Below are 27,781 nucleotides of genomic sequence, written 5' to 3' on the forward strand. Positions count from 1 at the left end.
TCCGGCTGCAGTCCCAGGATGCATTTCTGTTCCATGTTTCGCGACACAACGGAGACGAAAATCGACAAAAACAGACACAAGAAAGGTCGAGGGGGGGAAAAATGTGATGAATGTGAATGTTTTCTCCAAAGCGTCTGGAGTAAAATGACTTATTTTTTTATTTTATTTTTTTCCATAGCAGGGAGAGCATTGCGTCCTGATAGGTAGTGGTGATGAAATCCAGAAACTAAAACTAGTGGTGTTTTTTTTTTTCTCCCCGATTGGCTTCCTCAATATTTACACACTTTTCTACAAACAATCAATAAATACGACAAACACTGCTGCTCCGCGACATTTTAGTCATCAGTGAAATTCAACCCTGTTTTGTTTGTTTGTGTTAATTTGCGGCCAAAAAAACGTATAAGATAACTTTTTAAAATCCTGAAGCATCAAATTAATGCGACAACAGCTTTATATCGACACTGTTTTACAGTTAACCAGACCATATTAAAGCTTTACTTCACGTCGTCCTAAATGCCAAATCGCCTCCCTTTTTTTTTAATTTTGCATAAAATAAATATGCTAATTTTTCAATGCTCATAATATATTAAACGTTTTATTTTTAGTTTTTTTATTATTTAAAAAAACAAAACAATAAGATTAACTAGAAAAAAAAAATCAGTACATGTATTTTTTTTGCATAAATTAAATATGCTTTTTTTTCCGATGCTGCAAATATATTACATATACAAATTATATTTCCATAAAAATACTTTTATGTGATGCTTGCGACCCTCTGAATGGTCCCATTTAAAAAAAGCCTCCTTTAAAAAAATTAAAGAAAAACATAGAAATTTGATCAGAATTAGAAGTTTCTGAAAGTGTTCGGGAAACAAATCATTATTAAATCACAAAAAATACCCCAGAATTAGTTTTATTTTGAAAGTCTGACCAAATTTGGGAACTTTATTAGGAGTGCACGCTACAGCTCTCTCCACACTTCTTAGCATTTCTTGTAAGCATGTGCCAAATGCCTTAATTATTAAATTAAATCTCTTTTGAATTCCTCTGCCAGCATAATCTCATGGAAAATGTAGGGCGGGAAAATCCCCACTTTAATTTCAGTACATTTATTGGGATCAATTGAAACTTTTTACATTTTATTTTATAATCAAGGACTTCCTGGCTCTCTGACATGACACAGTAGATAGTGTCTATCAGGTGCTTCAAAATATGAAATAAAATAGAACATGCCGTTTATGTGGGGCGACACTTCCTCTAAGATGGGAATCTTGGTTTAAAGCGTTTAACACATCTTTACCAAGGGTTTCTCTAATGTTGGGGCAGCACAGTAGGTGGTGACTGCTGTGCAAATAAATAACAAATCCTGAACCTTTTACTCCATGTCATACATAAAAGCGTCCTGTGCACTAACCCACTGTATATTTGTTATATTCCTGCGTCTTGTGTGACGTTAAATGGGACTTATACTGGACGGCAGAACATAGAAGGCACTTTTAAAATGGCACATTTTTTATGTCTGAAGCACTGGATCATCAGGCATGTCTTCTAAAATAACCGTGGGCATATTTTTCTTTTTTTTTAATTATTATTATTATTACAAACTGATCTTTTTTGGGTTTGAAAATGTAGTTTGAAAATCAATTTTGCTGCTTTTTAAAGTTTTCTTTTTTTAGCCAGGATCAACTGGAAGTAAAATGCTAAAAGCCAATGTCAAAATTTCAGCCTTTAAATGTAGCTGTTAATGATTAAGTCTTCTAAAAGACGACATTTCTGAAATAGATTTTTGAGTATAGGAGTTTTTCAAAATACCCTACTGCCTTCTGAGCAAGAAAAATCTGCGATACTGAAACTTTTAATCATAAAAATCAAAAATTACCTCCTTTAGTCCCATGAACAATTATTTATAGCGCTTTAACCAATTAGCTGACTTATAAAGGCAGGCCGCACTGGATTTCACCATTACGCACAACTTTGTGCATAAATCCCAGTAAAATAGACTCCAGCTTGTGGTTGTAACGCGACAAAATGGGGAAATGTGGACAAAATGTTTCTCTTTAAACTAATTAGTTGGCGTAGAGTAGACATTTAGTGCACTAAAACCACGGTTCCAACAGGAAGGTTGACGTTTACACCCAGAGTGTTCAAGTGTAGCAGAAAGACGAAGGATGCTTGGCGTGGAGGGCGAAGCTGAGCCGACGTGGAGACAGGAGGCTGGTCTTTGCCTGGGAACCAGCTGATGGAGCGCTTCAGTGGGCGAGCAGCAAGACATTACGGCGGTCAGAAAACCCCTGAGACTCCGCCTGGTTTGGTTTCTCTGAGGAGAGGGGAGAACAGGCAGCAGGTTACAGCCCCGACGCGCAGCCTGTAGAGCAGCGTTCAGGTTCAGTTTGTTTGTACCTTTGGTCTAATTTGGAGCCGGTTGTCTGGTTGCTGTGGGCGGCGGCTGTGTGCCGGCGTGTCTGGACGTGAGAGCGGCTCTCTGACTGTAGCCTCTCTCCCTCTGAGGGCACCAAGCTCTCCTCCAGGGGGGCCTGCTCGTCGTAGAAGAGCAGGCTGCGGGAGCGGACTGCAACACAGGAACACGCTGCAGTTCAGTCTGGGGACACTTCTGACTCGCTGCGATGCGTAAAATGTCAGTATAATATAATATAATGCAGGCGCTGGTGGCTGATGCAGATGGAAGATTTTCACTTTTAATTATTACAGAAAAGTTAAAAACTCACAATTAAATGCTAGGCAAAACACAGAACATTTGTTTTTTTAATAACTACAGATTTCACAGTAAATAGGACCACACCGATCCAACGACTTTTACTCAAATGGAGACTTTGGTGCTGATCATCTGATCATAATTCACTTATTTTATTACAGTTATTACTGTGACCATAACTGTAATAATTAATGTGCAATAACCAAGGTGCAATAATCTATTTAATACACTGTCCTACAACCCGTGCAATAATCCTGATGTAGTGACTTCTGCTGCTATCAACACCTGAACATATGTCAGTACACATGTATGTATGTATGTATGTACAAATGTATACAATGTATATGCACGTATATACGCGTAGGTACGTATGTATGTAGGCGCATAGATATATGTATATATTTAAGTATATAGATATGTATATATATATATATATATAGACCACTAAGAATGTAAATGAGACATTTACATTCCTATTTCCTTTTTTTGTATTGTTTTTTGGTATTCTTTTGATCCATTGTAGATATGAAGACTCACTGTATATAACTGAATGCACCTTCCCTACTCTGCACCTTCTTGTATGAGCCGATGTGACGAGTGAATTTCTCCATTGTGAGATCAATAAAGACTATCTTATCTTATCTTATCTTAAAATTGGCTAAACAAAGATTTTTTATTTATTTATTTAATATTATATTTTGTAGGCCAGATTAAAATATTGTGTGGTTATGTGTTTTTTTTTTTAAAGGCCCTCAAGTTGACAATTTGGGTCCACGAGGTGAAAAGTTTGGACGCCCCTGGTGTAATGCTAATAACCTCATTTTTTCCCCCCCAAAAAATACATTTATTAAAATTTTGAACAATCTACAAAATATGACAACAGCAGTAGAAGTATTACTTGTTCAAATCAAAATAAAATACAAACAGAAAAAAAAAGCCTCTCGCAGTATTAGTTCCTGTGCAACTAGTCACATTTCGTACTTAACCTCTTTATATTGAGAATTAAGTTTAACAATATATGTCCATATATAAATTTTCTTTGGGAACTGCAGTTCACATGTTCTTCAATCACTTGCACATAACCTCATTTTATATTTGCCATTCAATCTCTTTCAATGCAGGTCCGTGTATTTTATGTTGTAGAGCAACACAAAGTAATAATGTTTAGTGGGGGGAAATTTTGTATTTTCCTCATTACTAAACTGACTCCAGCTGTGTATAATTCAATCATTATAAATCCAGCTGTTCTCTGAAGGTCTGTGAGGTTTGTTGGAGAACACTGGAGAACAAACAGCATCATACAGACCAAGGATCAGGTCAGGGATAAAGTTGCAAAGAGGCATAAAACAGGTTCACCTCAGGTCAAGAGACTTGGTTTCATCCTCTATCGATCAGCTCTCACATCAATAACATCACCCTGTCTGCTTATTTTCATTTATGGAATATTAACCGTCCTAGTTGCTCCCGTTCCCTGCATTCTGCATCAGTTTTGATCCATAGTCTTGTCACCTTCTTCATCAACTACCATAACTCTCTTCTCTTCTTTAGCCTCTCTCAAAAATCCCCTCATAGACTTCAAGTGAATCAGAATTCAGCTACTCAACCTCGCTCCCCTTACCTTTCTGATCTTCTTTACATTGCTCCCTCCCACACCCTTAGATAACTCCTCTTCCATGCATTCACCTTACCGTTCCACCTTCCCGCACTTCCAAGTCTAAACTCAAAACAGATCTGTTCAGATCTGCCTGCTGGCTGTAATTGGCTGTTATTTGTAACCTTTTAATGTGTGCTCTTTTTAATCATCATTTGTTTTTACCTTGTTGAATTTGTACAGTGTTCTTCAGTGCTCTGAAAGGAGTTTTTAAATAAAATGTATTATTATTATTATTATTGTTGTTGATGATGATGTACTAAAGCAGAGACGTTGTAGGGGTCACCCATTAGGCCCATTCTATGCATTCTAGTTCTAAACACCTTATCAAACGCATGTTAATTTTCCCATATTCTCTTTAAATTTCACACATTTTTAAAGATAAAAGTTGCTATTTTTTAGTGATTAAAATGGTTAAAAAAAAGTTTAATTAGTGTCAGAATGACGAAAATAACATTAAAGCTGTTTTAAGAAATCCAATTTTAAATTGTTCCCTGAACGCATCCCAGACGTGTCGAAACAGACGTCAAGGAGAAAGCAGCGGAAACAGTAGATATTTCACCCTCCAAATAGCACAAATTGTTAAATATAGCCGTGTTTTAGACTTCATATCAGGAGGAAGAAGCTTTTTGAAGATGTTTTGTCCTCACTACACTCAGAAGGACGGACACCTTGGCCCCCCAGCAGCCGCTAGCAGGCTACCGGCTAATGCTAAGTAAGTTAGCTTTGTTAGCTTTGTTCGTCTGTTTAACCCACAGACATAATATATGTTTAAATCATAATGTCTATGGTTTAACCTGTTGCTAGCTTAGGTGTGAGCATTAGCTGAAGGTCTGCTTCTACTCAACAGGGAAGCTGAAAAAAACACCGACGCAGTTTGACAACCGTCTATAATATATTGGCATAAGAACGAAGGCAACTTCCTTCGGACCTTCACAATAAGAGCCGAGGTACAGTGCACCCTGAACCTAAAACAGCGACGGTTTTCTTTAAAGGTTATTCATTTAAATAAATTAATAACATAAGTCATAACAGTGCTAATCATTTTGTGCTTTGTTTGCTGCTCCATGACGTGAAATATGGTACAGTAGTTGTTCTGTATGGGTGTTTTTCCATATGTTACCCATGTTTTCATGTTAGGATAAACAAACAAACAAAAAAAAAAAAAACATCCCCACAGTGAAACTAGGTGGTGGCAGCATCATGTTGAGGGAATGCCCATGCAGTTTGATTAAAGTTAAGCTAATTATTATTAAAAACGACACACAACTTCAGTCTGTTGATAAGCATTGTTATAATCAGCCCCCAAAGGACTAGCAGATTTAATTGCAGCAAAATGCAGTTTAACAAAGAACTGATGCAGGGATGTGCGGCAAACATAGCAAAATTTTAAAAGATAAAATTTCTTTTTCCTTTACAATTATTTGCTGCTTTGTGTTGGTTAAAGGTGCCCTGTGCAAGTTCTAGGACTTGTGCTGACGTCTGCCCCCTCTGGCCATAAGATGAAATGACACCAGTGTCGTGGACGCGCATGGAAGAGAAAAAATTTAATCTTTTTAGAGGTAGGAAAGTTAGAAATATTATTTTTTTATATAATATTATATAGTAATAATTCTTTATTTTGAACGGAAATATCTCATATGCTGTCAATAGTAAATATTTTTAGGGTGAAAAAAGTTGGTCAATAACGGCAGGGGCGGATTAACCACTATGAAGCTTCATATCGACTCGCAGCCGGAACAATTTGAATAGCTGAAAAATTGTGGGTTTGAATAATTTTTTTATAAGAAAGCAGTGTCAATTCAGTGAGCAGCAGTAGTGCTGCAAGAGCTCCTGCTGGCATGGAGGTGGTGAAAAGCGCTGCAATAAGGAGTCAGAGCAGAACGTAGCTCCCTCTTTTGCTTGAAAACTGCCCTAATATCTCTCTCATAAACTGACCAATGGAGCCTATGGATGCAACAACAGCAGTGAATAGAAAATAACTAATTTTACACTTCAGGTAATCGTAAGGGCATATATGGTAAAGAAAATAACTAATATTTAACTTCAAAACTTGCACAAAGCACCTTTAATAACATAAAGTCCCAATGAAATACAACAAACTTTGTGATTTTATTGTGTAGCAGGTTGTGAAGTAGTAGTCTGAGGATTAACTCTTGTATTTTGATGTTGATTGTAAAGAATTTTGCGGCCTGCAATATGCTCAAGGTTCTCAATATCATATTTATTATATTTTGGTTCATGTACATATACAATATTATATTTGGTAGATTGTTTGCATTGACTAAATCAACTTTTTACTACACTTTAATCAATAATTTAAATTTATTTGCCCACAACTAGTACATTTAATCAGTTAATTCTTAAAATATATATATTTTAAAATAGCCAATTTTAAATTTTGTCAATAATCTTTGGTAAAACTTACAAAGAATTTTAAAGTTGGATAAGTTGGCATTCAGAGAGGATTGCAATGCTACGTTATGTTTAAAATAATTATCCTTGTGTGCTAATATTGGTTTAGGTCTTTTGTTTGGTTGTTTTATTAGATTGTGAATCTTGTGTTTGATTGTACTATAATTCCTGCACTAAGGGTCATACTCAAATCTAACAAACTAATAGCCTCTGCCAGAAAAATCAACTGGTACTGCTGAACACATTTATCTACCTACCCTGACTGGTTGTGTAGAGGTCCGCTGATGGTGAAGGAAGAGAGGAAGGTGAGGAGTGAGAGGACGAGGAGGACAAAGAGGAGGAGTGAGAGAAAAAAGACAGAGGAGAGAGACAAGGGGAGAAGGAGCCCAACACCAGGACGAAACACAACGCCATCATCTGCATAGAAAGAGAACCAAAACCCCTACATTAACAAATAATGAGAGCTTAGCCCTCACTCTCTCTTCAACCTTTTTGCTCAATGTTTGCTAACTGGTGTTAAGACATGCTTTCCCTCTGTACAAAAATACTCAATGATTTACGGGGAAAAACTGTCAGGATCACTCTGGTCCTATTGGAAATTGTAATTGCCCCCCCCCCCCCCCTTGCATTAATATGATTAATACACATTTAAATCAAATTCACTGGCCACCTGTCTGATAGCACGAAGTAGACTTAAAATCTTCAACAATTCAAGGACAGACGAGGAACAAAGTCATTACCATCAGCCACTCAGGAAGGTTCCCATGAGTAAGCAGCCTACCATAATCACTTCAAGAGCACACCAACAACTCACCCAGAAGATCACAAAAGAACCAGAACAACATCTAGAGCTCTGTAGGCTTCACTCGCCTCAGCTCTGGTCAGAGTTAATGATTCAACTACGAGAACGAGAGACTGGGCAAAAATGGTTCCAGGAAAAAAAAACGCTGCTGACTAAAACCAACACAAAGTCCAATTGCCAAAAAAACATCTTAATGATCCACAAAACCTTTTGGGGAAGTAAGCTGTGCAACTTTTTGGAAAGTGTTTGGCTCCATCCGAATACCTTTTAATAATAGCTTCTAATTCCTGTTCTTTGACTTTTCATGTGGTCAACAGTAAGAGCTCTGTTGTGGGGAGGAAAGGAGCTTCAGACTGCTTTGCTGAATTCGGACAGCCTTTAACTCCGACGTCATTACGTGACGGAAACGCTCATGGAGGATGCGAGTCAAGTCTGGGCCTACAGTAGCCTGACATGGTCATCCTCAATTCTAGTCAGAATCTGAGTCTGATACTGCTCCATAGAGCTGTGATTATGGGGTGTGTTTCGAACGAAACAGGAAAAAAAATTCCTCTGCACTCAATTGGATAGACCTACAACCAATAAGAGCAACGGAGTGTGTGACGTATGTTAAGCGAAGCATAGTTGTTGTCAACGGAACTCAACTGTTAGCCTAGCATAAGAAGATTAGCATTAACGATTTTTGCCGGTGTTGCAAAAAGAATGTAAGGATCCAAGGAGTCCTTCAACACACGAACCTGTCGATATCTTCTAGAACAGACCTAATAGCAGAATCTACACACCTCAACTCTCCAGCGGCAGCCACCGTTGTTGTAAACGAAGTCAACCCAAGCGCGCTTTGGTGACGTGGTTGATTATGTTACTGTTGATCATCTGTCCATCATCGTATAAAGCCCGCCATGACAATTTGATTGGCCCGCCAGATAATGGGCGAGCATACTCGCGCTACTATTGAGCAATGCCAGACCGAACTTCCCGACCTAAAACGTTGTGGGCGGGACTAAGTTCGGAATGGCACCCAGGCTATGCCTACAGCCTTCCGAAAATCAACTACAAAGCGCGCGCTCTCTTCTCTCCAGACATTTTTGTTTATTTCCGTGAGGTGGCTGTGCTGGTACGCCATGTCAAACAAAGGATTGTGGGATACCTTAAGGGTTTTTAACACCAGTAAGGGGCGTTGCAGGGTTCCTAGGCAAAACTAGCTATGTTAGGAAGCATACAGGCTCCTTTTCCTACCTCCTTCCTTACTGACTGCAGTATTTGGACAGCACTTATCATGGCGACCGCTGACAAACAAAACAAAAAAATAAAGAGTCTTTGGTCTATAAGGGTATTGGGATGAAGCCATTGTCCTGTTACATCTGGTGTAAAACTAACAGCATTTTAGAGGACAAATCATCAAGCGTCAAGCATAGTGGGGGTAGTGTGACGGTTTAAGGATCTTTTCTGCTTCAGGACCAAACCCTTAAGCCCAACAGTGCCCAATTCTAGGGGAGGAATGGGCCTTTTTTTTATAGGTTGATTCCTGCAAGTTCCCTTTGTTAAACATGGCACATTCTAACACACAAATGGAGTTTGTAATTGCTGAATAAAACATGTTTAGATTCAAGTTTGTGGCGCTTCTTAGATGAACTTTCCTTAATTACTTGTTGTTGCACCCACGGTTCGGGAGGCAATTACTTTCTCGCAGAGGACCAGGATGGTTTGGATAGCTTTTATCCCCACGATGAGTGAAATAATCGTTAGGAAACAGATTTTTGCGCCTACTATATTTACAGTTGTTTTATAATTGGAAATAATTAAGTGTAAGAATCTGTGAAAGGGGCAAATGCTTTTTGTGACAGCACTGTGACGTGCGATAATAGCAGCAATAATACGTTACCATAAGGCAGGTTCCTGTTTGAGTTGAGGCCATTTTACACGAACGGGGGATGACTTTCCCTGAAATCAGAGACTGAAGCTTCTGCAGCTGCTGTAGAAGAGACCTGAAAAAAAATGATATAAACAAAACAGAGAGGAATTAAATTAAATCCAACCTGCTTAAAATAATAACGATATGTTTGTCCAGTCATAGCTTTCCAATTCTCCCTCCTTAAGACACAGAAAGTCCCACATGTGGTTTATTTTATCTAACCGCCCTCCCTGGAGCGTTGTTGTCCCTATGACGTTTATACAGTACATTTCAGCTTCATGATTTACTATTTAATTTTCGTCCAAAGAACACGAGAACGTGAATCTGGAGAGCAGGGCTCTGATGGTATCACCCGTGGCCGTGAGGACACACTCTAACCAGCAGGTGGAGACAGAGAACCAGCACACACAGCCTTAAATACATAAAAGAAAAAAAAGAAAATCAAAGGGCTCATATACTCAGGTGTGAAATTGAAACAGTAATAAAACAAATCTAAAGGTTGACGGCTGTAACACGCAGCTCAGAGGCTGCCAGACAAACCCTTAAGGATTTAAGGGATCTTGAAGTGCATCCAAGTGCGCGTTAGAGCTAAAGTTATTGCTGCTTGCAGTAAATATCCAGCACTGAGATGTAAATCTTCCTTTGGCAGCCTCAAATTTTGGTTTACTTCTGATGGTTTTCGGTCTTTGTGCAAAGCTAAACCACACATTTCCTGAATTTTTCTTGATCTTCTAAAAATCCTAGACTCAAAAACAAAAACTTTCTCATTTGATTCACAGAGACCTTAGGTGATTATTTTATTGCTGATGAAGTGACGAAAACCCAGATTTGACGCGTAGCAGGAAAATAAACTGCACATGGGAACAGAATGACCGCTAATGGGTGCATTTTGGGACGTTTTTAGCTGAAATCCAGTTTTGCTCATTTGAACCCCCTGTTTAGAGCTGCACACAGTTTGGATTTTAATGAGAGCGAGCGTGCTGACTCATGTTTCCCCGCTTTGTGCCAGCTCATTGTTCCCCCCCGTGTGGTTGTTAAACATATTCATCAGCGTGTATGGTGGGAGTGGGTGGGTAGGGGGGGTGGGGGGGCTTCCATGATGAAAGCTGCTTTAATGACAGACTCAGCTCAGACAGACAGAGACAGACCCTCTACCTCCTCCACACCCACCCACCCAACTAACCACCCACTCCAGGATAAAAGTAGATTGGTTTCATATTGTTATAATAACAGAGGAGGCAGCTGAGCTCAATTTGAGTTTATACTCCCTTAAACCTCACGGTGTCAAACTCTGAATATAAAAAAGGATGTGAAATTGATTTACAGCAACCTAAATGACAATTCCTACTTAAATAGACCTAAAAGAAGCATTTTTCTAATGTTTCCAATTAGTGTCTGGGACTTTTCGATCAGTGGTGCACCAAATAGCCCCATTTCTCTTTTTAAAAATGCTTCAAAATTGAAAATACTAGCGCAAATGTGTGCTGACTGATATTAAGTCAGGAAACATCTACAAGCTTCTTCCCTTAAACCTTGGCCAAATCCACAGTCGGAGCGATATTTAAAACATTTAAGACAGCTGGAAGTGTGACCCAAGTCTTTTTTTTTTATATATATATAAATGCAAACAGTGTTTTTGGGAGGTATGCTATATTCTATAGTCACAAATGAAAGTCTGTGGAGTTTGCTGAGCTCTGCTGGGACTTTAACTTTAAACGTGTGCCTTGGTCGGGTGAAACTGTGAGCTTTCCAGTGGGTCTGTAGTAAAATACAGTAATACAGTAATGTGCGGTGGAGGTCCTGTAATGCTGTGGGCCCTATGAACCTCGCCATCATAACGGGGCCTTTTTAAATAAATTCTGGCCCTTTTTTGTCAGAAAACCGAAAGTGGGTCATCAATTACTTCTTAATGTGGGAGTTTTTCCTCCGCTGAACAATTTTTTTTCTCAAATTAAAGGTAGTTTTCTACCGAAAATGTCCAGTGACTGCAATAAAAGGCTTTTCTACACATATTTACAGTGGGAGCCAGTCAGCAAAACAGATCATCCAGCTCTCTATATATCTGCCACGCAGTCACAGATGATCATCCAAACGCCGTTACACCGACAGATCACCCATGTCACTGTTGCTCAGAGCCTGCACACATGATAAATGCAGGCAATATCTGCTCGGTGTGTGAAGCCTCACCTGTTGGCAGTCTCCAGGTTTTCCACTTTTCTCCACAGGTCGCTGTTTTCCGACGTGTAATTCTCCACCCTGGTGGACACAGAGACGGATTATTGTAATATCTCCGCCCGCGTACGCGTTCGTTCGCCGTCGCTCTAGGAAGATCGGATCGTTCTCCAGGGGCTACAGCGTCACGGAAGAGGAGCAAGAGTCTCAGCAAGACCCGCGATAAACGGAGATCAATGTAAATAATAAGAAGTGCTGGACCACTGCAGACGAAATTAAGTTTATATTTGAGCTTTAGCCTAAAAGGTTTAGCCCATACCACGTCTGAGTGAATAATTCTGGCAAAAAAATCCCCTTATCTAAAGTAAACAGCCTTGCATGAGGGTTGATAAACACAGTATGCATTGCAGCCTTTGTACAAGATAATAATCACCCTTATTGTTAGTAGTAAATCAATTAGAGGTTATTCTGCCTGAACATATCATTTCTTTTTTTCCAATGTTAAGATTTAGGTTTAGAAATCTTAGAAAAGAAAAAGATTACACCCAGAATTGAGATTAGGTTTGCACCAGTGATCACATTTCAAACAAAAACTCACAGGAATTACAGTTTTGCCATTAAAAAAAAAAAGCTCATGAATTTAAAATAGGGTTTATGGGGAGGTTTGACCTTTCAACCATAAGAACTGCTTTTCTCCAGCTCTTTACAAAAGATCATTGCTGGACATTGGGTCTAGTCAAAGTAACCGCTTGATCAAGAACTGGGGACTTGGGCCAAAAAAAAAAAAAAAAAAAAGTCCTGGAAACATTTTCAGAAGGTAGAGATTCCTGTACGAGAAAACCCTTCTTTCATTGGGCTTGTGACATATTCCAATTCCAGAAAAAAAATGAATATTGGAGCTTAACTGAGATGCATCTGCATTTGGAGATGGAAACAGAAATAAACCGACCAAGAGGGAGAAAGGAAGATGAATCACTCCCTTTTTTTTTTTTCCTCTGGTTCTTTTGCTGCTGTCTCGCTCTAATCCTACTGATCTTTATTATCAACCTAACACCTTTCATCTCTTACTCTTTCTAATCCTCCTGAGCTACTAGACCTGCTTCGACTCATTCGCACAGATTTCAGCGAGTAAATGCGTTTTCTTCCTAAAGAGCTCACAAAGTGACTGTATTTGTCAGAGGAAACTTTAATGTGGGGATAATAGAGGTGGGGTGATGTCTTTTTTGTTGGTTCAGACCATGTCTCTATTTGTTCTGATGGGATTAATACGACATTTTGCAGCAATCTGCATGAACTGCTCGGTCCTATTATTGTTCCATGTTGTGATGAAAGGGGCTGTAAAAGCAAATCCATATTTTATTTTCCACGACAGGAGATTCGGGGAATCTGGCCCATATGTTCAGCAGGTTACTGGAGTCCAGCCCGTCGGGAGAACCGGCCAGAAGACTGTAGAGGAAAAAAAAGTGTGCCGGGGAGTTCTGATGGACTTTTTAGCTTTTGTTAATGAATCAGAAAGCAGATAAAAATCCCTCTGTGGGTATCATAAAACAACATGCATGACCTGACGAGGACCGGAGCCTCGCTCCACTTTACAGCAGCTGGGAAAACCTCTAAATACAAAAACTGGCTCCTGTCTGAGCAGCCGCTGCCAAGTTCACTTTAGCATTACTCAGTCTCTCAATTGGATGTAAAAAAAGAATTGGTGTCGATAAAAAAAAAAAGGAAACGTCATTTACTTTGAAGGCATTTTCAGGATGTTTTTTCGGTGTAGATGCTCCGAACTGTCTGGCTGCTTTTTCCTCCACACCTACAGCGGATGATTTATGAGTTGTGTAATTTGAGTAAACTAAAAGGAATACCGGTGGGGGGAAGAAAAAAAAAAAAAAAAAAAAAAAGAGGAAATCTTACTTCTTTTCCAGACATTCCACATACTCTTTCTTCTTTCTCCGACTCTCCTGAGCTGAAATCTAAACAAAAAGAAAAGCACATTATAAAAAAAAAAAAAAAGAAATTCTGACGCAGCAATGTCAGCCTGAATAAAATGTAAGGTGCAGAGTCATCCTTCATCCCCCTACAACCTCTCATCCCACTCATCCTCACCTTGCATTTAATCACTTAATCCCTTCATCACCAGCCCCTATCCCCTTTTATCCCTTACAACCATCCCACCCATCCTCCATTACCTTGCAGTCTTTCATCCTTAACTTCTATCCCTTCTCATGACAGTACCATCTTCATCCCAATTATGCTTCATCGGCACATTTTTATCCTCATCATCCTTCCCCCGCCATTCTTACGCTTCATCATCATGGTCATTCTTAGCACCATAATTTACATCCCGTCATCCTTTCTGCCACTCGTTTCTATCCTCATTCTTCGTTCACCACATTCATTTTATCCCACTCATCCTCCTAAATCCCTCATTACTATTCCTTTTTATTCTAATCATCCCAATCCACTCATTGTTTTTGTTTTTTTTTATCCCAGATGTCCTGTTAATCCCTAACTATCAAACCCGTTCATCCCACTCACCCCCATTATCTGACATTACCACAATTTTATCCTCATCATCCTTTATCCCACACCGCAAAAACGGAACTTTAAAATAAGTAAAATGTTCTTAAAATTAGTGCATTTGTCCTTGATTTGAGCAGGTAAATAAGGTAATTTGCCAATGGAATAAGATTTTTGCACTTAAAATAGGAACAACTCATCTCCATCATCTGTTTATCTAATTATCTTATATTAGGGGTCAAAATACTCATTCCATTGGCAAATAATCTTATTTACCTGCTCAAATCAAGGACAAATACAATAACTTTAAGAACATTTTACTTATTTTTAGATCTGTTTTTGCAGTGCAACAACTTTTCATTACCTCTAGCCTCATTATAACTTGTAGCAATTTTTTTGACACTCCCCCTTCTGATCCCTTAATACTATTTCTGTCCAACCCAAGCCTTCTCTACATCCATAATCTTTAAATTATTTCCTCATCCCTCTTCACTTCATCCTTTTTTGTTCTGTTGACTCATATTTTTACTACTCTTTTAATCCCTGTCCTCCTTTTATTACATTTATTACCACCCTTGGTCAGCTCCGTCGTTCTTTATCTGCATCCCACTCATCAATCTGATGATCCCTGTCATCCTTTTCCTCCCATTCTACCACTGATACTCACCCCACTTATCCCACATTGCTACACATTTTTATTCTTATCAACCTTCCTCGTCTGTGTGACCAAATCATTCTCCTTTCCCCACTTATAATTTTTATTTTCATCATTCTGATCCCTCATTACAACTCCTTTTTATCCCAGTCATCCTTCCCCACCTCTTCTCATCCTCATCCTCCTTAATTTACATCCCACTGATCTTCCTCTCCTTCTCTAGGATGTCCCAGTCATTCTCCTCATCCACAACTTCTACTCATTTCAAAGGTGCAGATTAGACCTTGTTTTTAATCTTCCGTCGAACTCTCTTCAGTGCTTTCTCCTCGCTCTTGGTGAGGGGAAGTTTGTTTGGCACGGGGTAACCCTCTGCTACCAGGGTCCTCTTCTCTTCCTCTGTCAGCATGAGGGGTCCTGAGCCCTGCAGCTTCTGCATGACACAGTCGAGAGAAAAAAAGCAATTTGCGATGTGGGTTAGCGGCAGTTCAATTTGCTAGCATCAGATCCCTAGAAATGTGTTTTATCAGTGAGAATGCAGAATTTTATCACTTATTGTTTTCCTGTTTTTCTTTAATATTATTATTCCGTACATTTTTTTGCGTCTAAATACTCCCGCATACTTAAACCGATTTCAGCAATTTTCGTACCAAAATGTTCGGTTCGTTCTCGACATTACTGCTATATCTCATGGTTATTCTAACTTTTATACTTTTTAAAATATTTGTACTTTTTGTACGTTTTTTTGCTCCCATTGAAATGAATGCAAATTCCTTCAAATTCTTCAATTTTTTTCATATTCCTTCAAATTCTTATTATTGTTCAAATTGTTCAAATGTTTCAAATTTTTTCAAATTATTCAAATACATCAAATACTTCAAATTCTTTAAATGTTTCAAATTCCTTCAAATTCTTCTGATACAACTGATATTACTACTACTACTACTACTACAACAAATACTACTCCTACTACTACTGATACTACTCCTACTACTACTGATACTACTACTACCGCTACTGATACTACTACTACTACTACTGATACTACTACTGCTACTACTACTACTACTACTACTACTACTACTCTTACTGATGCTACTACTACTACTACTACTACTGATACTACTACTACTACTACTACTGATACTACTACTACTACTACTACTACTACTATTACTACTACTGACACTACAACAACTACTACTGACACTACTAATATTACTACTACTAATACAACTACTACTAGTAGTAGTACTACTGATACTACTACTACTACTACTACTACTACAAATTCCTTCAAATTCTTTAAAAACTGATACTACTACTACTACTACTACTACTACTACTGATACTACTACTACTACTACTACTATTACTACTACTACTACTACTACTACTACTACTACTACTGATACTACTACTACTACTACTGATACTACTACTTCTCTTCTGCATGGATCTTATGCATCTTCTCCTCAAATCATTCTGCAGATTAGCATTCTCACTCGCTGTTACACAGGAACAGCTTTTTCTAGTTTGATCTTAGAGATCCTGCTCAGTGAGTCAGACAGTTTTGTTCCACTGAGCATGCTCCGTTCTGACAGGAGCCCAGAAGACTGATTCAACACAAAAAAAATCCCCACCCCAGCGTTTGTGACTCCATCTGCAAACGACAGAGCCGAAAAGGTGCGACTAAGCTCACATGTGGGGCTGTGAGGAGAGGCGAGGAGGAGATGGCGGACGAGGAGGTGGAGGAAGATCCACGACCTCCTGGCCTCTGCTGTGGCTGGGGCGAGGACGGCGGCAGGGGGAGGTGCGGGGAGGACGGTGGGAGTGAGCCGTCACTGTCGCCATGGTTACTGCTGGGAGGGGTGGGCGGGAGCTGGAGAGCATCGTCTGAAAGGAAGGAAAGGGTTGCATGAGTGTTTCTGCCGGAGCATCGTGGAAGACGGGTTTAAAGAGGAGAGAGTTTAGTTTGAGACGTCTGTGACCCATCGCCACCAATGAAAACCTCACTTCTGACTGTTTGCTCTGTATCATTGAAACTCAAAGACAGGATGCAAAACAACTTTTAATTTTTGTTAAAAGTTGAATAAAAGCTCTTTTTTTAAAAATCCTACTTTGGCTATTTCGCTAAAGTTGTTTAAGTTATTCATCTCAGCTCTTCCCTCATTCGTTCACCCGTACTTCATGCCCACTCATCACCTTTTCAATCCTTACAGCTTCTTATCTGGGTTACCCTTAATCCAGCTTCCTTAAAACGTATCAAAGTAAAACTCCTCATCTCACGTCCAACTAATTTTGTCCCACTCATCGTCCTTGACCATCTTTACCCTCCTCGTCTTTCATTACAACACCCTTTCCATCCCACTATGCAACCCTTTTTTTCATCATCCTCTCTATTCCCACTTCATCGTCTTCATCCGTCTTTATCAAACATTTTCTTCCTCATCCACCGTTATTGACATAATTACCTTCCATTTATCTGTTTCATCCCCCTTGATCAACCGTTTCGTTTCTCCGTCTTTTGATTTGAATCCCACTTATTCTCCTCTTCCCACTTTACCAAATATTTTACGCCTCATTCTCCTTTATTCATATCCCACTCATCCTCATCCTTCCAACTTTCTACGCATTTTTATTCACATTCTTTATTTCTCTTCCCTGCAACGTCTCATTCCACCTATTGTTCTCATTCCACATTGTGTCATTTCATCCTATTCATCATCTTCCTCCTTTATCACTACCTCACATCCCTCTCTTCTGGCATCCCTATTAACCTATCAGTCATCCTCGTCTTCCCTCAATACAGCATCTTTTCATTACATTCATCCTTCATACTCCTCTCACCAACATCTTTTATTCTATTTGCTACATACCAGAATAAAAAGGAGAGAATTGCTCCAGAACTTTAGCTTTAGAAGTTGCCACATATTTTCCTCAATATTTAGTGGAACCAAGTCATAAACTGTTTGACTTTATTCAAACTGTATCCCTCTGCCGAGGGTCTGGCCCATTCCTCCTGACAGAACCAGTCTGATGGAGCTTTGTGGGCCACCTTCCTCTCTACCACCGATACTCATCCCACTTACTCCTCATCTGTACGGCAATCCCAACTGTCTCAGCTCAGCCCACACATTTTTACCAACATCAAAGTGTTGTGATGTCTTCTCCGAGGCCAATGCTGTGGTTTTCCTTAAGCCAGTTTGTGAATAATTCGGCTGCATGCTAAGAACCATTTCCTGTTTAGAAGACCTATTTGTAACCAAGCTTTGACCTCCTAGGACATAGCTTGAGACGTTGCTTTAATATTTCAACAAAATGCTATTTTCTCCAGATGCAACTTGCAGCAATGGTATTGTCAAACTTCTAAGCTTCCCTCGTTTTCTCCAAATGTACCAATAGTCATTGCCTTTCTTTATCTCATCTCAATATTGTCGACTCCCTTTGCTCAACAACTTCATAATAACGCAGAGGTGTCGGTATCCACTATTACATTTAGTTGTTGTTGTTGTTTTTTTTTTTTAGTAAAGCTTTATTGACCACTTCAAGCAACAATTATATCTTTTACTACTTCCGTAAACGGTTTGCTGCTGTGTGCTACTTTCTTCTTCTGCGCAGACGGGTTGCTCTGGGGTCGCAAACCATTCAGACAGAAGTCTGACGGCGGTCCAATTTAATTATCAGTAGAAACGACTATGCCAAAATAAGCAAAAATCGGAATTAAGCATCAAGGCCCGCTGTGTGAACCTGTTATATTGCTTTTGGAGTGATGGCTTCTTCTTCAACAAGTGGTTTCTCAGGCCGTGTCGATGCAGCACTCATTTCACTGTAGAACCAGTAACACCTTCCAAAGTCTTTTGCTTTTGTTCTGGGGTTGATATGCGCATCTCACTCCAAAACTCATTCTGTAAGAAGTGCGCATAAATGGTTGAACTGATGGACAGGGCACCTTCAGTTTTCTCCTAATTCTACCCAAGTATGAACCAGACTTGTTTAGGTCCATGGTTCACTTCTTGATATCTTGGCTGGTTTCCTTTGACTTTCTCAATATGTCACACCAAGAGGCGCCGTATTTGACGTGTCGCGTTACAGTACATCCACAAGTGTACCTCAGATTAACTCAGATGTTGCAAATTAACCTATCGGATGCTTAAAAAGCCATCCCATCACTACCTGGCCTTTCACAAATAGTTTAAAGCCATAGTAATCAAGGTGTTTGTACGTTGATTTTAAAATTAAGATGAACGAAATAATTCTGGAACAGGAAACATTTGATTTAATGTCTGATTTAATGTCAGAGTGTGTTTTTAGGATGTGTATTTAAGTACGTGGTTTCATCCGTATGTGTAATGGTGTGTCTGCTGCGTTGCGTACCGTTGGGCAGGCTGAGGTACTGTCCATTTTCTCTGGGTTCGTCCTTTATAGCTACTGGCTTCACATCATCTAGCCGGCGCTCCTAGAGAAAACACAGACACACACAAGCAGGAAAAAAAAAAAAGCAGGCATGAATATTAGAAAGAGAAACGTTGGCGTTTGTTACAGCGGCAGATAATGCAGACCGGATGGATGCTTACTGTGTGTTTCCACGGCGACCCTGTGCGAGGAGGGGCGGGGCTTAATATGAGAGGCAGGCTTTCTAGAGGCTGAGGGTCTAACCTTTGGCCGATATCAGGCTCCTCCTGTTTCACCAGGATGGAGGACAGGTCCTGGCTGAAGTTCCAGTCAAATTCTGGAGAAAAAGCAGGGAAACAACAACAGATTTCCCTTAATTTTCCTTCGAGAGTTTATTTTCCCCCTTCCCCAGTGTTTGATAGGCAAGGCATAGTTTAAAGCTACTTAAATCCCAAATTACCTTTTAAGGTTTTAGCCAAGCTTTTACCCTGGAAAATCCTCCTATCCGTCCAATAAAGTAAAATGAAATTCCAGGAGCAGCTCAGGCAAAGCTCCACACATTTCCCCATCAGCCAGGCTTTGCTGTAGGTCTGCCAAAGGGAAATAACCAGCACCGTTTAAATCCTGCTTTGGGAGAGTTCCCCAGAATATTTGAGCACTTCCTGTCGGGGCTGCTTATTACAGACTGCTGGACAACGTCGCTTTGGCAACTGTGGTGCATAATTAGTTTCTACTGAGGGAGTATTGACCCTGAAATAAAAGATGGGCTGAACCGGCAACTCGTCTTCATTATCCTCCATGGGAAAAAGAAACTGTTGCCGCCTTTAAACATCGAAGAAAATACGCATAATCGAGTGTACCAACTATAAGGTTACAGAGCAGCTCGGGCCAAGGCCACCAAAGCACAACATGAGCATAATGCTAGGAGAATCTCATCATCGGTACTTCGCTGTTTAGTCTACTCCAAGCAGCAGGAGGTATTTTAAGTGTTAGTGTTTGAGCTATCCATCACTCCAGAGATATCCAATCTCCTGAGTTACATCTGAGGAGCCAACACTGCGAGTTGGAAGATGCTAATTGTGGCAAAACCCCAAAACTGCAACCTAAATGAGAGCATCTAGCAAACACCAAAGGGACAGAGGACAGTCAGCGCTGGAGGAGACACTGTAATGACTCAGTGTATGAAAAAAGAACCAGCATAGCTTTAAAAGGGGACACATGATGCTTTTTGATGTCTTGCTTCTCACATTGAAACTGTTTAGCTGTGGTCTATATAAAGTGGAACTGCAATGGTTTGGTCTGAAATCCTCGTTATTGTTGCCCCCACAGCCCATAATTACCCCCCCCTGTTCTGAGCTGCGTCTGAGAGCAACTCGTTTTGGTGCTGTCTCTTTAAATGGAAAGAAGACACTTCACACCACGCCCCCGCCTCCCTCCTCCAGGTCGCAGAGCGTTCCACTCCACCCTGTTCGGCCATTTTTGTAGTCTGCCGGGGGACGGGGTAATGAACAGCTGAACATTTCGACTTGTCCACTTCCTTGCATCCTTCAGCAAAAATAAAAATGATTGATTTGTGAAATTGTTCTAAAAAGCCTAACAGATCATAGAGCAGTGGCGGCTGGCCCATAGGGGGCGCTCGGACGCTGCCCTCCCTAGATGTGGAGGGGAAAAGTCAAAATGTATATAGATTTTAAAAGTATTATTAATGTCGGTTTTTACTTAATAGTACGTGGCTACATGTAATAAGAATTATTAAAACACTTCTACTGATTGACTCTATCATTTAACAGTGCATTTCCACCAACAGAACGTGTCATTTCTCTTCTTCTACACTTTTGGGGCTGTGACTCAAGAAGCCCTACAAGTATAGCGAAATAACCAATCGTATACTGTTGCTAGGGAAGATTTATAAATATTTGGCCAATCAGCATCGCCAAAATGAATGGGTTTGGGGCTCCTGGAGAAGTAGCCCTAGCTGCACAGTGATAGGTGCACTTCACGCGTGACGTCACAAGCTACATCCGCGCTACATCCGGGTCACGGTGGTCGGCAAAACAGTACTGTTTTCGCTTACCAGAGTGACAAAACGGGTGAATTGGAACGTACTTTTAGTTTATTTTTGGAATCTAAACAATGCCTATGACTTGTTGTGCTCCCAGTTGCACACAGAGGCATTCCAAATTGTCGGATGTACGTTTCTTTCGTTTACCGAAGAAAGAAGAAAGAAATGGATAATTTCAATGAAAAGGATGCAGGATGCCAATCGACTGTGGCAGCCCTATACCACGACAGAATTTGCAGTCTACACTTCATCTCCGGTAAATACAACTTAATTTTGCACTAGTCATTGTTCTACTTAAATAATTATATAAATAAAAAATTAGGATACATATTTAAGTCAAGACATAAACGTTTGTTTCGTAATAATATACGTACATGTACAATGTATGCAAACCCTCTGGCATGAGTCTGTGAAAAGGATTAATAAGACAAAAACACCAAAATAATCCTTTGTGAACAATGTTTTTTTTTTTATTAATTAAATGCTTATTGTGGAATCGTAGTAATTTTCCAACTTTTAATTTATTGCATGTACTGGGTTAGGCAGGGAAATCTATTGGCCAGCCCCACCAAGATTTTTTTTCACCAGCCGCCACTGTCATAGAGAAAACTGAACCGGCTCAAAAAATATGACCCAGAATATAAAGATATATAAATAGTCCCTGGACAGACTAAATTCACATTTTCTGACCTTCTAGAAACTCCAAGTGCACAACGAAATGTATGTTAAGGCTAATTAAGTGGATTTTGCATGATATGTTTCCTTTAAAGTAGCATAAAATCAAACTTGGAGCACCAGCTATGCATCCATACTCCTGAATAGGTAACTCTTCTTTAAGTTTCCATTATACCATCAATTTTAAAAATGGCACAGTCGTTCATGTATTGAACGTATGTTATAGACCAACCTTGTCCTTCTGGGAGGTGAACCTTCATCCAAATCTCAAATCTTTCGCTATTTGGCACCTAAAATCCTATCAAATCTGATCAGCTTCCAAATCCCTGACGAAGCAAAACACCCCCACAGCATGATACCGCCACCACCGTGTTTCATAGCAGGGGTGAGGTGTTCAGAGCAAAGTGCAGTGATCTGCATCTTGGCCATTTTTCGTTTTATCTGATCAGTACACAATCTTCTACATATGTCCTCTGTCCTCTTCATGGTTCCAGGAAAATGGGGACAACTTTTTTTCTTATCTTTAATCTCTTGATACTCTTCCATAAATGTCAGTTTTGAGGAGTGGACGACTGTTTTTGTGTCAATAGACTCTCCTACCTAAGCCGTGGATCTCTGCGGCTCCCCCAGAGTTACAGTGGGTCTCTTGGCTGCATCTTTGCGTAAATCTCAATAGTTTTATTTGGTTCATAGCATAAAATCGGAATAGATTTAGCTTGAAACATGACAAAACTTGGAAGATGCTCTAAGAAAGTGTCTACCACAGCGAATGTTTGTTAGCCATAAACTGCATCTGCCTTGAATCAGAGCTCTTTAACGGTTATTTCCTCCAAAGGAACCTCGTTAGAAAAAAAAAAAAGCATAAAACATTTTACACTTTTCCTCTAAAAGTGAAAGTTATAAGACGTAAAAGGTGACTTCAGATAGAAAGGGAGGACTGTTTTGTCCATTTAACATTTAAGACACCTGAACAGGCACTTTGATGTTGGCAGCACCAAACGCGCACAGACAACAAAAAGCCTCCCAAGGTGCAAGCAGTTCCTGAACGTCACGTTAATTGCCTCTTCGTTTCCTAGCAACATGTTGCTGGTAAAACGCTGTCAAGTTTTACAAGCTTCGTGTACATGCGTGCGTGTGTGTGTGTGTGTGTGGAGCGCGCCGGCGTTACGCTGTCCATCACTGCAACAGGGATCACCGCAGCGAGGATCCATCTTAAAAATGACTCCCTGTGGATACTTCCTGCTGACATGAAGTCAATAGCCGCGAGCTCGGCGCTGCAATGTGTGGTGTCGGTATCAGAAGCGAGCGTTGCCAAAGCAATAACTGGATTTAGGAGATGCAAACTGGAAACAATTGAGAGGTTTATTACCGTCAGCTGCATTAATTCCACATCTGTTGTTTGTTTCAGCCGAATAGATCGAGCACATCAGGCTCAAATATGACGGGTCGTGTACAGTTAAATTTCAAACAACTCATCAGCTTCACTGTGTTGTGCCCATAAACCGACTGGATCAGAAGCGAAGGAAAGTTCTCAATGAAATATTGGGGGTTAGATACTTCACAGACACATGAGACTACCCATTTTTTAATGGTTTAATAGGATTTCAGCCCATTTTTAGCAGCTACATCAGCTTTAAATCTTCTGGAAAGGCTTTCCACAAGGATTAGGATATTTTTAAAGTGCATTTGTGAGGTCAGACACTGATGTTGGACAACATGCTTGGCTTGCAGTGAAGGCTCTGATTTATCCAGAAGCTGTTCTGTCAAGTTTCTGCCACACCAAACTAGCTAATCCATGTTATTATGGCCCTTTTTTTTTGGGCCTGTTTACCCAATAAAGTTCTCTGATGAAAACAGAAAAAGTTTGGTTGCAGTTGTGCCGTTCATTTACACGACAACTGGAAATGTTTTCTCCCTGACAACGGCACAGTTTGAAAACTGATTCCAGAGCGTAATGATTAGAAAACATCCTGGTCTCCGTTGTGTAAACAAGAAAAAATTAAATTTTCTTACAGGGAAACCCTGGCTTCATGCACAGTATGACAGAAATCTGTAGAAATTAATGTGCATTTGTGATTAACATAACTGTCTTCTACAATCAAAAAAACCACAGAAGAAGAAAATATCAACAATGCCAGAAAGCATTAAGTGCTTCCGGCTCTTCTGAATATAATCACATTTTGGTGGTTTTATAATTCAAAGTCACCTTAAGCTACAGTTGATCCTTGGCATCTGTTCATGGAAAACTTTATTCCCTACCATCTCAAACATTTATTATTTGAGGCGGCTTTTATGCAACAACCTTTTGTACGCATTAGTTTCAACAAACACAGCATTAACTAGTGGCGCAGGGAGGGAATTACACAATTTTCCTGTCTCTATTGTTGGCGTGTAAATGGTGATTGTAGTAGGACATCGTCACACGTTAACAGACGGAAAAATAACCAATGGTTTCAATGGTGGTGGAAACAGGTTATTGCGTACTGGTGTGGTGTCATGCTGCAACATGAAGGGGGCATTGCCAAACTGCTTCCACAAAGCTGGGAGCATGCAATTGTAAATGAAAATTATTTTTATGTTCAAGCAATAAGAGTTCCTTAGAGTTAACTTCACCGAGCCCAACTCCTGAAACGGCAACTACCTAACCCACAATCCAAGCAACAGAGTTTATTTTTTAAGAAACTATTCGGAAAGACCTTCTGTGTTTCCTATTTCAAATCTCAGGGTACAAAAGGACACAAAACTTCACTGGTTAACTGATGAGAAATATAGGGGCCCTCCGAATACGTCTTTTGGGTAAGGCACGTTAGCCAAAGCGGAAGTGCGTCCGCGGTTGCCATGATAAGTGCTGTCCGAATAGTGCAGTCAGCAAGGAAGGAGGTAGGAGAAGGAGTCTGTATGCTTCCTCTCACAGCTCCTTTAGCATAGGAATGTTGCAATGTCCCTTACCAGCGCTAAGGAGCTATAAGGAATCCCACAATCCTTTGTGTGACATGAAGTATAAGCACGGAAATTAACGAACATGTCCGGAGAGAAGAGAGCGCGCATTTTGTAGGGCAAGGCAAGGCAAGGCAAGGCAAGTTTATTTATAAACCACTTTTCAGTAACAAGATGAGTCAAAGTGCTGTTCATGAAAAAAATAAACAAAAGCATTACAGAGACAAAAGGAAAACATTGCAGAGGAATAGAGCCAGAAGACCTGAGTGGTCTGGATGGTTGATACACTGATAACACGTCTGTGATGTATTTAGGTGCTAAGCCATTAGAAAGAAATAGACTAACAGAAGTATGTTAAAGTTTATTCTCTGAGATACAGGGAGCCATTGTGAGGACTTCAGATCTGGGGTGATGTGCTCTACTTTCTCAACGTTAGTGTAGTTCAGTTTCGGTAGGCGGACACCTTGGGAAGACGCCTGAACAAGGGAGCATCTGAAAGGTCCATGGCGTCCAAGTGGTTCTTTGAGACGTATGTGACGTCCTTTAAAAATATGTTGCTACTCAACTAGGCCTGTCACCATAACAAATTTTGTTGGGCGATAACAAAAAAAAAGTAATCATAATATTGTCATTTGGAGACCTTTTTCAAATAATGATAATTATATATAAAAAAACAAGTATATCCTCTCTAAATACCGCCTTAGGTAGATCAAGTGTTCAGCTGCCGTCATTTAGTTTAAATCCAAAAAACTCCCACATTACGGCGGTCGTGTTCGGCTTTGATGCCAATTTAATTTTCTTCTCAAACTAACATTTTTCTCTGTCTCTCTGTCACGAGGCTCTCATGCTAAACTTTAAGGATGTGCCTACCGGACACAGGATTTAACTCCTAAACTGATGAAACGAGAAGAGAAGAGCAGACACTGATGCGCCGCTCTGAAATCTGTTGTTATCCAGTCTCAGAGAGAGGAGAGGGAAACACAAGGAGGGAATAATTATTGAATATAATTAATCATGTGATTAAACATTATTGTGCGATTAATTGATGTATTGTTTATCGTGACAGGCCACTACACAACCACTTCCCTCAACAATCAGCTCAGACAAAACCCTCTCCAAGCTCCATTCATAAATCATCAATCAACGGCAGTGATACCCGTACATATGAGCTTTAAACAATCATTATGGCATAACCCAACCAAAGGAGGTGTAGAGTAGCCCTCCGTAAAGTAAATATAGTTACTGTAATTTAGAGATTCATAAAAACAAGCTTTTAAAAAAATCAATTATGGCTTAATGAGTTAAAACTTGAACGTGATCGCTCTGTTTATTCAGTAGAACGTGTTAAAAAAATAAAATAAATTAAATGTGAGGAACGGCTCCAGTAACGGGATCAATTTATCCACATAAATGGTCTCGCTGTTGTTTAGAGAATACGGTACGAAAAAGTGGATCCTTTTCCTGTCCTATAGTGGTGGTTCTGGTGTGAGAAACTGACAGAATAATATTAACGTAATCAAAAATAATTCATTTATTCATTCATTTCCCTTTATAGACCCACAGAGGGGATATTTGTCTCTGTGTTTAGTCTGCAGGGATTAAACCAGGTACTTGCAGTCTTCTAAAAAGACCACCACTCCTCATTAGGTGGGTCTTTTTACTTTGGTGAAATTAAAAATACTCAGATTCTATGATTATGTAATTACCAGTACCCACTGGTTTGACTTATAGTCCTTTTAGAGACACTAAATAAATGCTGATCTAAGTAATATACAGGATCGGCTTCCTTCTTTCCATTTGCAGTAAAGACGCCGGTACAATGGGAAGTAAAGGAATGCCTCCTTTAGACAAATCTTTGACTTGCAGAGAAATTTCTTTTTTTGGTGCAGATGCACATTTTAAGTGTTCCCTGCATGGTCTTTATCAGAGGGCGCCACAGAAGCCTTTGCTAATGAGGCCGGTCCTGCTGCTAGCCCCAACCTTGTTAAGCCCCCTTTGCCCTTGTTAAGCCAGGGCCAGATTGGAAACTCACTATGACATTTTTAATGAGCACCAGAGGCTTCACGCTGAAGGAAACTCATTTTCCAGACCAGGCGTCCGTCACACAATAAGAAACAACTTCCATCTCTGCGGTAAAAAAAAAAAAAAAAAAAAAAAAAGTTGGATTGAAACAAAAAAAACAATGATTACTAGAGGGGAAAGCTGGTGTTTTAAATAAACACGCCCTACTTCAGTAGCTCTGTGCCGTTTAGGGCGATTAAAACCGAAGCTTTTTACTGTTACTCTCTCCCCAGTTTATGAGACTCCTTTGTTGGTGCGAGAAGCCTTCCTGTGCGGGTAAAAAGCTGAGAGCACAGGTAAGGAAGCTGTTAATAAGCAACGCTCCAGGCAGTCATCACGGGGGGCTAATAGAGGAGGGGTTGTGACTTTGTTTGATCCCAGCTGGAAGACTGCAGTATTAAAACATTAGATGGATCAGCGCAATAGGAGCTCAGCGTCTCCTTGACTGGATGAGAGCAGCGGCGACGACGGCCAAAGGCTGAGGAGGGGGGGGGGGCGCATTTTGAAACAAACAATCAATAGCTCAGGATACCACCAAACAAACAATGTTATCTCTGAGAAAGGCTTTATCTTTGAAGTATATTTAAAATGTTGGTAATTTCAGGCTTCAAGGCACAGGCCTCATATAATGAATAAAATAATCATTTTTATCATTAGCTAATTCATTTTGATGTGGTTGGCGTGCTGTTTTATATGATGGAGTTTCCAAAATGGTATGTTTTCCATCCATCTATCCATCTCCTTCCTCTTGAATGCGGACACAGCTCTTGCTTCGGTCTCAGAAAAACTGGAGAGCCCTTAGACTGATAAAAAGGGAGCT

General features: G+C 39.9%; 1 protein-coding gene across 3 annotated transcripts in view; it reads right to left on the minus strand.

Annotated features, from left to right (window-relative positions):
* Positions 1-2,063: 2,063 nt before the first annotated feature.
* Positions 2,064-27,781, minus strand: part of creb3l1 (cAMP responsive element binding protein 3-like 1) — a 54,245-nt gene continuing 28,527 nt past the window's right edge. For 2 of the 3 annotated variants that reach the window (XM_012857196.3, XM_012857197.3), the window contains 10 exons: positions 19,409-19,563; positions 19,209-19,290; positions 16,534-16,727; positions 15,118-15,264; positions 13,574-13,632; positions 11,681-11,749; positions 9,464-9,566; positions 7,037-7,196; positions 2,401-2,569; positions 2,064-2,317 (listed from right to left, as the gene is read on the minus strand). In XM_012857196.3, the coding sequence (XP_012712650.2) occupies positions 2,281-2,317; positions 2,401-2,569; positions 7,037-7,196; positions 9,464-9,566; positions 11,681-11,749; positions 13,574-13,632; positions 15,118-15,264; positions 16,534-16,727; positions 19,209-19,290; positions 19,409-19,563 (1,175 nt within the window). In that variant the 3' untranslated portion in view covers positions 2,064-2,280. The remainder of the gene's footprint in view (positions 2,318-2,400; positions 2,570-7,036; positions 7,197-9,463; positions 9,567-11,680; positions 11,750-13,573; positions 13,633-15,117; positions 15,265-16,533; positions 16,728-19,208; positions 19,291-19,408; positions 19,564-27,781) is intronic. The other variant, XM_012857198.3, reaches the window with a different exon arrangement.

The sequence above is a fragment of the Fundulus heteroclitus genome, chromosome 24, assembly GCF_011125445.2.
Source record: "Fundulus heteroclitus isolate FHET01 chromosome 24, MU-UCD_Fhet_4.1, whole genome shotgun sequence".
Lineage (NCBI taxonomy): Eukaryota > Metazoa > Chordata > Actinopteri > Cyprinodontiformes > Fundulidae > Fundulus > Fundulus heteroclitus.